Source organism: Patella vulgata, chromosome 8 (genome assembly GCF_932274485.2).
Source record: "Patella vulgata chromosome 8, xgPatVulg1.2, whole genome shotgun sequence".
Lineage (NCBI taxonomy): Eukaryota > Metazoa > Mollusca > Gastropoda > Patellidae > Patella > Patella vulgata.
The window spans coordinates 51,648,492-51,661,884 of NC_065886.2; the positions used below are offsets into that span (position 1 = coordinate 51,648,492).

A 13,393-nucleotide genomic window follows, 5' to 3' on the forward strand; every position below is an offset into this window, starting at 1 on the left:
TATAATTTCACATAAAACCATTTGATCTAATTTATGGTTTGCATAGATGAGACCACTGTGACCAGCAGCATAATCCCTACTTAATTCAATCACTCAAGCGTCCATTGAATATATTTTCATCAAGCCTCCAATGGATGAAGGAGGCTAGAATATATTTTCATTCATTGTCTGAATATATATATATATACAATCAATATACAACCGTTTTTTTGACATTTTATTATATAAAAATATGAACAGGTTAAAATATTTCATAAAACAAATATTGTTAGATTCATGATTTAAAATAAATATCTGAATTAAATCACATGGAATGTAGTAAATCTGGACATTTTATGTATTTTTCCTATAAAACATTAATATCTATGATACCTAGTCTGATCCTTCTATAAAAAAATATAGAAGAAACTGGATGTGTGTTATAAATCTAAACACATGGTTCAAATCCAAGTCATTATTTCTTTAGTTGAATCTTATAATTAGCCTAGGCAAAAAAAAATGTAATCGTCCATAAATTTTGAGTCCAATTCCACTCTAATAAGAACCCTTCCTTTTTAAAGATGCATTATGTAAGAGCTAAATCTGCCTATTGCTGGTCTTTATTTTGGCTTCAAATGTTATATAAATTATTTTTTAGACATTTATTCACATGACGAGCCCATAATCAACTCTCTAGAAGATCAGATTGCGCAGATATAAACGGATTGCAATTCGATCGCTATTTGATAATTTCATTTAAAAATGGCACAGGAGCGAGGCTGAGTCTCGATTAACAAGTAATGTTGCTGCGATAATAATCTATGTCAAAACTTCAAACAGTGATTAAGTAATTTGAATGAAAATTTTCAGTATAATTTTGCATTATCTATTTTTAACCTATTATAACAAAAACGGTCTGCTCTTTATCTAAATCTTACATAATGTATGGGAGATTGGAATAGACAATTTGAGAATTATGAAATCAGATGAAGAATAAATGTATAGTTTACCAATAAAAATATGATACTAAATATTAAAAATAAAGAGTAATGATAATATTTACAAAATGACTTATTACAAGGAATAAAAGATAAAATGTTTCTTTCATATGTTAGAAGACAACTACTATCAAAGTTGTGTAATATGATTTAGTTATGTTCATTTAACTTCAGAATAATTCATGGGATAAGTAATAACTTGAATATAGTACATATATATATGCTACACAAAAGACAGCAAATTATTTACACAATGGATTGTTTTAAACATTCAATTGTATATCGTGGGTGAAGTGTCAAAAGGGTGTATCTCAAGAATTTAGTGAAATACAATTTTTTGCATTTTTAAAATCTCCCAATTAATATGCACATTTCTGTCTAAGCTGTGTATCTCTACGCCAATTAGACCTGTTTTGGGTATCATGTGACCAAATGTTGTATCTTGATTTGTGGAAATTTTGAAATGCAAAAGGTTCTATTTCTTAATCTTTAGAAATTCTTAGATACACCCTTTTGACACTTCACCGACGATATTCAACTTTTATAACCTATAAAGAATTCAGAAATGGTATATTAAAAGATTTCAGTGAAAGCTGATTTTGTATCTAATTTTAACTCTCAATAGATTATTATAAAAGATATGTTTTATTTGATTAATCATCAGTATCTCTATATAGATAAAATGAATCTTGTATGATAATAGATGCGATTATGTTTCTGGGGCCTGTTTCACGAAATTTTAACTGAGATAAAATCCAAATTTTAGTAATTTAATTGGATAATATTAGATTGATTTTAGTGCTTAGCCAATCAAAATTGAAGTATCTACTAAAATTTGGATTTTATCTTTAGTTAAAATTTCGTGAAACAGGGCCCTGGTATTCTAATCAAGTACCGTTTCACTATTAACTATGATATCATTATGCTTGACAATTTTTTCAATCACCTTTTGAAATAAAAGTAGAAATTGCATACATGTAAGGTCACCATCATGAAGTTTTCTACAACATTTCACAGGTGGATATATTGTAGCACAAATTTCCTTAAACATAATATTTCTATTTACACAGTTTTAAGCATACGAATGCGAATAATTCTTTTCTGAGAATCGAAGTTCATAGGCCATGTCTCCCTTCATCTGTTCATCTCTAGATGACATTACCAATATGAAAACAACCTAAAAATAATAAAGAATTATTAGTAATCTTTAATTATCGGACAATAAAATTTATTCAATACACAACATAAACACAGGATTTTAGGGTCTGTTATTTACTAAAGGAAAGCGAATTGCAAATCTTCAACAAGAGGTTGCCAGGCAAGATACGCCCACATTTTGCAAAGAGATGGAAAGAGAACAAGCTTAAAACAAATTGGCAATTTTTCGTACAAGCAGGGGTCATAATCCAGAAAGTTACAGTTTGATATGCGTGAATATTGAAAGGAATCAAGATGTTTGGGTTATAAACATTTCAAGTTTCATCAAAATCTGATAAAAATTGTGACCTCTTAAGAGTGTCCACAAGCTAAAAATGTGTTTTTCCGTACAATCAGGGGCCATAATCCATGAAGTTATGATTCGATAGATGCCAATTTAGAAAGGACAGGGGCGACGACAATATACGTCAACATAAAAAGAAAGGTTGCCAGGCAACAAATTACATTTCAAAGTTTGCATATAAAAAATGATAAATATACTTTCATTTAGAAAATCATCTCATTTGGAAAACCAATCGAACCATGTCTCGTGTTACATTTTTTTTTTTTACTTATATATACCTTTTTTATTTTTATTTAATTCTCAGCTGATGATTTGCTAATTCTGTGCAGAAAAACTGTGCATATAGAATGTTGTAATAAGATGAAGAATACCCATTATTGATTACATAAAATAACAATACTCACATTTACAGACAATCGAAACATCCAAAACAGCCAAATAAAAACTACAAAGGCCAATCGCTAAAAAAAACAACATACAGGTGTTTTAATGTCATTAACATGATACAAAACAGAGAGAGAGAGAGAGAAATGGGGTTTAACGACCACTCGACACAAACTAGGTCATTTCGGGACTAACATATGGTTTAATTTTATTTACATAATTCACTTGCGCGTAGGGGTTTTTTTAGCAGTGGGAGGAAACCGGAGGACCCGGAGAAAACCCACGAGGTTGGATGATACAAAACAACACACCTGTCTCTCTCTCATTATGTTTATCATACATATATTGTAATGATAATCATGAGAGACAGAAACAGGGTTTAATGTCCACTCAACACAAACTATGTCATTTCGGGACCAACATATAGTTTCATTTTATTTCCCTAAGTCGCTTGCGCGTAGGAGTCTTTAGCAGTGGGAGGAAACCGGAGACAACCCATGCGGTCGGACAGGTGACCCTACTCCTTGTCACATACATATGGAAGGGTATCGCTGCCAATATTAAATGCTCTGCTAAATTGTCTTTTCCGTGCATTATATGTAAAACGTACAATGTACAAAGTCCTAATACTGGTAATGATAAAGTCAAAATACCTATTGAACCAAAGTTAAATATAACACGTCAAATGTTTTTATTGGAAAATAAGTTTTTGACATATCTACATTTTACATTTCTCTCATTACATTTTACATTTGCCCTCTGTCGCATCTCATTTGTCCTTCACGCTTTCTACATAGCATCTTATGCACAGCACTAACTTTGATATGCAAATGTAGGATATCATGTGACTTATTAACATATATGGAAACAAGGCTGAGATCAACCCAATGCACTATAAAGAGAGAGAGAGAGAAATGGGGTTTAACGTCCACTCAACAAAAACTAGGTCTAACATATGGTTCAATTTTATTTTAATAATTTGCTTGCACGTAGGGGTCTTTAGCAGTGGGTAGAAACCGGAGGACCTAGAGAAAACCCACGAGGATGGATAGGCGACCCTACTCCTTGTCACGTACAACTGGGGAAGACTCACTATAAGCCAGCACACTAATGAACTGGATGCTTGATCAATATATGTAAATAAAATGACTATTAAAATACTTACAAAGGTGTTCATTCCATAGAAAGAGAATTCCAATACAGAGAAACAAAATTCTACAAATGTGTAAAACGCAAACCAATTTCTGAACAGCTTGATCGTATCCATATACATCACAAAATGCTGAAGATGATAAAATATGATCAATAATATAATAAACCTTGATTTTAAGGAAACTAGTGTTTGTTATAAAAGTAATATAAACAGGAACCCATGGCCCCAAGTTCACAAAGCATTCTCAGATTTAAGTTAAGAATTTACTCAATCACTGTTTATGAGAAATATCTTTAATCCAGAAACACAAAACTTTGCACCTAATTGTAATCAGATTCGTAAAATGTTGAATGTGCTTACAGGCTCAATACCACTCTTGTTGTAACTGAATAAATGTCCCAATCTTTATTCTGGTCAACAAATTGTACTATTTTACAATATTCCAATTAATTGATGATACAAATTTCATCTTAACACACTAAAAGATTTGAAAAGCCTGACGTAAACCTTTTCAGATGTGACTTGGATTTAAAAATATTTTCGAACCCTCTGGACAAGTAAAATAGGATGTAATGGATAATTTACACAACAGGTAGGACACTTAAACATTTAATACTTAGAATAAGGCTAATATTTATTTACTGGAGCTGTCAAGCCAGCAAGAGTGTTATTGTCCCTTTAAGCTTATCTTATTAAAACCAGCTCATAAAATCATACAATTAGTAACAACTTACTTGTTTTGTGACAGACAATACCATAATAATGGAAAATATCCAAGTTGCAAAATGACCGAGTAGGATAATTATATCACTTGCAAGAAAAGCTGAAAAGGGATCATAAAATATATAGGTACATGTATGTCATCTATTAACGAGAATTTAATTAAATTCAACATTAAACATTATTTTCATTCAACATTCTGCTACAAAAGAGAGAGAAATGGGGTTTAACATCCACTCAACACAAATTAGGTCATTTCAGGACTAACATATGGTTCAATTTTATTTCAATAATTCTCTTACACATAGGGATCTTTAGCAGTGGGAGCAAACCGGAGGACCTGGAGAAAACCCACGAGGTTGGACAGATGACCCTACTCCTTGTCACGTACAAACGTGGAATTGAAACCACGCCAGATGACTCAATACAGGGTTGGGATTAGCGCTAGCCCTGTTTACATCTCATGACCTTTGACCAGACTTGAAGTTGGCCTAACCTTGGAATATTATAGCCCCTATTTGATAATCAAGGTTATAATATAGGGGATCCATATGTGATAGTCGAGACGTGTACATGGGTCATATATGTACAAGGGTGAGTATTACTGTGTATACCACCCTGTGATCTATGTGGTGGTGGAAGGTTGTATATGAATACACCTCATGGTCCATTATTTGTGGGAGTCTCACGTTTCAAACTCTATCTGGTCGGTCACCTCTGGCTTTCGGTCATGGTTTTAATCCCTGGTACGAGCGTATGTGGCTTGGGGATAGGGTCATCTTCTCAACCTCATGGGTTTACTCCAGGTACTCTGGTTTCCTCCGACAGGATAGACATCTGCGAGTGTGCTAGATAATAAAAATCAAAATAGGACAACTTGTCTGCGATATCCCCCTCCATGGAAGCGGATATTAACACTAAGAACAATGAAATGAAATGAAATGGGGTTTAACGTCCTACTGTTCTGCTCCGAACTGAGCTAATGAAGACAGGCATATACGCCATACAGTGTGCTATGAGGGAAATTTTGCCTGGACAGCAGCACTACGGCCTACACTTATATCCAATTGTCAAGGGATCTTCTACGTGCATATCATTGTGTAAATGGGACCCCAGTTTTTTGTCTCATCCGAACGACTAGACAGCTGTCCTTGTCAGGCCCTTCGTCCTGCATCAGTGACAAGGGGGAAACACGCTGGAAAATTTGGATGAACTTTCTCGGCCAATGCAGGGATCGAACTAAGAACAACAACAACACACATTTGTAAAGATATATCTACCTTCATGTTGATGAGATCTCCACTGTGTATGAAATCCTTGACTAATTTCAAAATCTTCAGATATAATGGCTGCCAAATCAACTAAACGCAAGACAATTGCAAAAAATACTGTTATCTGTAAGAAAGGAAAAAAACGTGAAATACATATACATATCAATATACCAAGATTTATCCAAGAATTAGTATCAAGTATTTTATGATTTATTAACCCACACTTTAAATATACCTTATGCAAGAGCTAAATCTGTCTATTGCAGGTCTTTCTTTAGGCTTGAAATGTTACATAAATTATAATAATTAATTATAACTTATCAAGACCATAATCAACTCTAGATGGCATCGCTAGCCTGTGATATTTACTGGATCTGAATACATTTTGTGATGGATGATATAACGTCAAATTGGATAATCGTGATTTACTTTTTTTATTGTACCGACTTTAGTAATGATGATCGAGGCTTGGCCTAAAATTGTTAATATCTTGGTTTAGAGTGGAGCAATTTGAATGAAATTTTCAGCATATTCTCTTTACATTATCTGTTTTTTATCTATCATAGCGAGAACAGTCAGCTCTTTATCTAATCTCCCATAATGTCCCTTTAAATCTCATAATAAAATAACAGAGTACCACTTCTACGCTAAATTGCCTCTTCCTAAAAATGGTCGAGCCTCAATCTGTATACTGTTTATACTAGCCGAAGTAACAGGTGAATTATCAAGATACTTTGTTTATAAACTGCACAACTAAAATCTTTATGTAAAAAATAAAAGGTCAACTTTATTGTATTTGATGTGTTGTTGATTTGTGAAGTGGTTAATTAAGTATTCTAGGCCCATGTCAACAGTTCCATGTTTAATATTATAAATTATCATTTTTACATGCTTAAATAGGCCTCTTAAAGATGCATATTACGGAAGATTAGATAAAGAGCTGGCAGTTATTCTCACTATAATAGATAAAAACTAGATAATGTAAAGGGAATTTGCTGATAACCGACTATCAAAAAGTGCGACAACAAATTTGTTCGAAACTGATTTACTAGGTCAAATTGCTTAAATTCACTCTAAGCTGAGAAAACCTTATTTTAAAATCACTGTAGCCTTGATTGTCATTGTTACTGCGGTCACGATAAATAACAAAGTCTTGAATATCCATTTTTGCATTTAATCATCAACAGACGTTGAACAGCAGATCGGATTCAAATCCAATGAAAATATTAGGGCCTACACATAAGATGGCATCGAGAGTTGATTGGTCTTTTCATGTTAATAAATGTCTAATTAATAGTTTTATAACATTTCAGGCCTAAAGAAAGACCTGCAATAGGCAGATAAATTGCCTCTTGCATAATGCATGTTTAATATAGGCCTAACATGTAGGTAAGAAGATACATGCATTGGAGTAACACAATTAAGACTAGGTTTATAATAATTAGAACTTTGTCCTGAATGTCGCTCCATACAATTCACTTCAAAAGAGGTTAGACTAGCAATCATTTTCCGTACCTTATCTTATAAAGGGTGTACAAAGGTATTCACAAATTCCAACTCATTATCGACCTCGCACTGATATATGTATGAAATTAGAACAGGTACAAAGTTTTATTAAAATAGGATGAAAAAATGTGGACATGGTTGTGTTCAAAATTAAGCAAATACCAGGTTTGAAATCACGCATCTTAGTCGATCCTTTGACATAATTAAAAACACTAAACTTACGTTTGTCCACAATAAAATGGTTACAAATCTAATATTCTTATATACGTACCAGTACATAAACAAGGCCAACAAATACAGCACTTGTCAGATTCCAGCAGAGGATTTTGTTCTTGAACACCGCCATTTTGGAAGTTTAACCTGTGTTTATTCCTACCTGTAATTAGGTCATCCTTTTAGGACAAATTATTAAATAAAAATACAGGTGTATATCATAGATTTTATTTTATACATTTAACTGAATGAAGTAATTTTGTACAATATACTTTACCTGAAAAAGAAAGAAGAATGAATTTCAACAGTATAAATACTTGTTAAAAATTGGATATTTCTTATAAATGTCATTAAATAATGATTGCTCCCCATTTTTACCTGTTCATGATCACCTGTAAAGAATTTTAGTCAATGAGTCATTTGTATCGTGAAGTGAAATGGTTATAAGATAATTTTGTAAATAAATTATTTAAAAAAAAACCCAAAGATCCTCTTCGAATACAGTATACACGTATTTACTTGTTTAACAAGAAAGTTATATAAACAGATTCAAAGTTAATTATTCATTAAGGTATTTTAAAACTCCAAAAAACAAAATCGCAAACATTAAATGAAATGAGTATAACAATTTTGCAGTAAATTAAAACCATTTTACTTTCTTAATAATATTAAATATCTTTTGGAAGAGTATTTAGTCAGGTTTTTTTTTATATCCCCTGCTAAATTTCACCCCTATTTAATTACTAACACAAAATACATCGGGTGGAGAAAAGGGAACAAGTTTAATTATCTTTCGTATATAGCCCGTTTGTTCGTTTGTTTCTGGAGTTTTACGTCCACTTCCACCAAGTGTGATATCGTTGACAAGTCTTTCCTAAGAAACTTGCCAGAGGAAGCCACAAAATTGTCTTTGCAGGGGCCCAAGGTGAATTTCATCCAAAGTATAGCCCCTTATATCAGCGGTTTTCAGTGACACTTGACGACTCCTTTATCTTTTTTGAGTTTTACTTTTCAGTCAGATATTAAACTACGATTTTTGTAACTTTTTCGGAGAAACGTAAACACCCAAATTTGATACATAAGCATAGTAATTAATTCAAAAAGGGATTCAAAATTATTCACCGATGTGCGACGTGGTCTTTGGTTAAACTATAAGCATGAACCTCTTAATAGCGAATAATTCCAAATTTTCGTCCTGATTCGACTTTTACGTCGTATGTCGTGGCTTTCTAGCGGCACAACTTTCTCATGAAAATGAAATGAACGGAACACAGGCGATGTCTATAAGACGATGTTAGCAGGCCCGTAGCCAGAGGGGGGCAATGCCCCCCCCCCCCGAAAAAATGTTTTGCCCCCCGAAAAAAATTTTTCCGATCATAGCTCTAAAATACCTACTGTAGACTGTGCCCCCCCCCCCCTAAAAACTTCACTGCCCCTCCGAAGCTAGCAAGCTGGCTACGGGCCTGGATGTTAGTTTGTTTATGTTTCTTTTTTCAAAATCTCATTATGAAGTGTTATTAAATTGAAAATAGTCATTTCTAAAGTACTATTTATAATATAATATATTTTTAACCGACTGTCAAATAGTAGGCTACGACACCAAATTCGTTCTAAACCGATTTACTAGGCTCCTTATTATCTCCCACAATGTTAGTTGCAATTATTCGATTTTTATACTCTCACATTTTCAAGTGGGTGTATATTGTCGTCGCTCCTGTCCGTTCGACCACAATTTGTTTGTGGACACTCTACAGGTCACACTTTTTATCCGATTTTGACGCAACTTGAAATATAGGTTTATCTCCAAAAGATCTCGGTTCCAGTCGATATTGGCATGTATCGGACCGTAACATCATGGATTATAATGGCCCCTGATTGTACGAAAAATCACGTTTTTTTAGTAGCTTGTTGACACTCTAGAGGTCACAATTTCATCTCAATTTGATGAAACTTGAAATATATATTTAAAACCCAAAGACCTTGTTTTCTTTCGATATTTGCGCATATCGGACTGTATAACTTCATGGATTATGGCCCCTGATTGTACGAAAAATCGCGTTTTTAACTTGTGGTGCCTCTAGAAAAAACAATTTTTACCCGATTTAAAAAGCCGATGGAATATATCACTGTTACACCCTAATGAAATAAAATGAAATGGGGTTTAACGTCCTACTGTTTTGCTCCTAAACTGGGCTAATGAAGACGGGCATACGCCATACAGTGTGCTATGAGGGAAATTTTGCCCGGGCAGCGGCGCTACGGCCTACTCTTATATCGAATTCCAACTGCCAAGCGATCGTTTACGTGTACGCCAATTTGTACAAGGGACCTCGGTTTATCGTACTATCCGAACGACTAGACAGCTGTCCTTGTCCTACCCTAATGATGGTTGAGTTCTTAAAGTAAAAGAAAGCTGGGGTAACTTTCTATACCCAGTGGCGTGGGTAGGATTAGAATTAATTACGAGAAAAGCTCATAATACCTTAATCTCTAACTCTGTTAAACGAGTATTTTAACAGGAATTCATCTAAATTAAAACGAAGTAATATTGGTCTGGTATAATACCATAGCATTGTTAACCAGTTATAGGGAGACAGAACAACATACAAAAGAATACGTAAGGATCCTACTGAAAACAAACATGGTAAACACTACAATATTCCAAGGAGTCTTAAAGAGCAGAAGGAAATCCCAGAATCCCTATTCCATCATCTAAAACTAACGCACCCTAAACCGACATAAGATATATAAGGGCCCTATTAAAGCCCGTTTACTATAGTCTGTTCCAGAGACTCGGCCCACAATACCGTACCGCCCAATACTTATCCAAACAACTCTTCTTCCTAGGCAAGCCCGTAGACTCATTCATCAAAGACAGACTTTTGCATGCAATTTAACAATCCAAACCGATGTGGAAAGGTGATATCATATGATGTTGTGGATTTGTTCAACAACGTCCCAAGAACCAAAGCCTTACATATCTTGAAGAATCGACTTGACGAATTAGATGAACCGATCCACCCAACCCAAACCATGATAAAGAGAGAGTGCACCTGGAGTTGAGATATTTCCAACGGGGTGACAATTTCTACGAACAGATCCGCGGCCTTGTCCATGTGCGTATATCCATTCCATTTAACGGTAAGGTATTTTACCAAATTAGGTGACTGCTACACCACCGTCCAGGGAGAGAAGTACCTTTCCTCAAAGGGTCAAGCACCAAGGCCATCCTAAAAGCAAACGGAAAGTTAATACTCCGCACCAACCCACCCCAAGCCCTCCTTCATCACCAACCCAAAGACTGGGTTTACCATATCAAATGTAGCTGCGGAGAATCATAAATAGGAGAAACATGAGACCCACTTTGTATTGTCAAGAATCTTGGCGTTTGGCTTGACCAGCAGCTCAATATCAATCATCAGGTATCAAAGGTTTGTCAGGCAACCAATATGCACCTCAATATATCACAAAATCAACAAAACAGACTACAATCCATTCAGAACTCAGACGAACGCGCCATCTTCAGGATTCGGTACCCCATTACTACAGAAACTCCACTGGCTTCCCAAAAAATACAAAACTCCCATATACAGCTACAAATCTCTACAACTTAGCCCCGAGATGCCTTTCTCAATTTTTACATGACCACCAAGAACTTTCAAATCTAAAAACCCAAAACTATACAAACTTCCTCGTGTAAAGACATCAATATTTGACAATCGGTCCATTGCTGCTGCCTGAAGGAACGACATACCGAAGAATATTAAATTAGCCAAAACGTACAGAATTTAAAACGTTTCCGGTGTTAGGACAGTTCTCTTGTAGTGCGTCCATATATACCAATTCCCCTTTTCCATGGCATTATTTGCTGATTTTCTGGTCTGAAATAAATGAAATTAATGAAATGAAATGGGGTTTAACTTCCTACTGTGATGCTCCGACTGGGCTCCCCGTGGTACAAGCACATCGGCGAGCGGGAGGGTCGCGGGGGTGTACTGTCCGCCCGGGCTCGAAATTATTTGAAGGATACTGCACGATCTCTAGCGCCATTTTGGCATATATCTGGGGTGACTGAAGGTCACTTTGCTAAAACACAGAGATATAACATAACACAACAAGCTATAATATTCCTAATGCATGTACTACGTTTTAGTTTTACTCATGTAATAATAATCCGATATACACGATTTTGACAGGAAATTTTAAGCAAGCAAACAAATGGAAAAACAAAACCCGTGACCATCAGACGCCAAAATATCAAAAACGAAAAAAAGAAATTCATCACATAAACTATTCGTTTATTTTTATCAATGCTCAAAATCATGTAGGACTGCATACAAGCGGAAGGGGTCCGGATACCCTGACGGTGACAACAGTCTCAAGTGGCGGAATGACGAAGGGCCGGGGCGCGAAGGCCCGGGCAGGTGTCTTATAGTTTTTAATCCACCATATTTTCCAAAAGTGTAGACTGACGTTAAGAAAAGTCACCAGTTTTATTCTATTTTACGACCAAATGGCAGTGTATCTTTTTTTTTTTTTTTAATTTATACCAACAGTTTTTTTTAAAACATTACTCGGCATACCTCCGGAAACCTCTAGAGTACGGACCCCTGGACAATTAATGTCCCAACTGCCCCCCCCCCCCTCCGTCACGGGACCTGACTGGGCTAATGAAGACGGGCATACCCATACAGTGTGCTATGAGATATGAGGAAAATTTTGCACGGGCAGCGGTGCAACGGCCTACTCTTATATCGAATTCCAACTGTCAAGGGATCTTTAACGTGCACGCCAATGTGTACACTTTGGTATTTCGTCCCATCCGAACGATATACGTTGTCCCTTGCCAGACCCTCTATTCTGCATCGCTGACAATGGGGAACCACGCCGGAAAATCCCAATGAATTGTCTCGGCGGCCAATGCAGGGAAAGAACACGGGACCTAAAGGTTACTCTTGCCAACGTCTTACTCACCAAGCCAACGTGGCTCCGTCTAAAATAAAAGAAGCGTGTTTGAACTTATATTTTCTGTCAGGTTTTTGTGAATAGTCATGCTTTTGAGATGGAAGGGTTAGGATGTACACAAACATGTATTAGGAACACCCCCCCCCCCCTCTCCCCATTCACGCGGATGGTACCTAACACACCCATCCACCCAAGGTCGATATCCAATGATTTTCTTTTCAGTACCCCTCTTTTACGTCTGGTACTTTAAAAAACATTTTCAATGCGATTTGAAAATTTTTCTTTTTGATATTTTTGCCTCTGATGGTCATGGATTTTGTTTTTCCATTTGTTTGCTTGCTCAAAATTTCCTATTCCGTTTGGGACTGTCTTTAACGTCAGGGTATCCGGGCCCCGGTAAGAAATCGGGGCCTAGCCCGGGCCTGTAGTACATGTATTTGATATATATGTTGCGTTAAATCTCAGTGTCCTGCATGATCGGGTCGCTTTTTTTCAAATTCTCGGTTCGAGATATGCACACATACATTACAGAGCAGCCTAGTGACAACGACCGTGACTAAATACTTTCATTACTAGTTGACAAATGGCTGGATTTATATGTGTTAAAATGTTAAAGACATAACAACATTGTTTGAAAGAGAAATTGTACATATTCAATTCGTAATAAGAACTTCGGAGTAGAAGGGAATCCCTGAACATTGCC

At 35.5% G+C, this 13,393-nt stretch overlaps 1 protein-coding gene across 1 annotated transcript; it reads right to left on the reverse strand.

Annotated features, from left to right (window-relative positions):
• Positions 1-209: 209 nt before the first annotated feature.
• LOC126830661 (uncharacterized) lies at positions 210-7,912 on the reverse strand. Its single transcript, XM_050561068.2, has 6 exons — positions 7,784-7,912; positions 6,016-6,130; positions 4,750-4,838; positions 4,028-4,144; positions 2,883-2,939; positions 210-2,154 (listed from the first exon to the last, which is right to left on the reverse strand). Exons 1-6 carry the CDS (start codon positions 7,856-7,858, stop codon positions 2,050-2,052), a joined length of 558 nt encoding a protein of 185 aa, XP_050417025.1. The 5' UTR covers positions 7,859-7,912; the 3' UTR covers positions 210-2,049.
• Between the last annotated feature and the right edge of the window lie 5,481 nt (positions 7,913-13,393).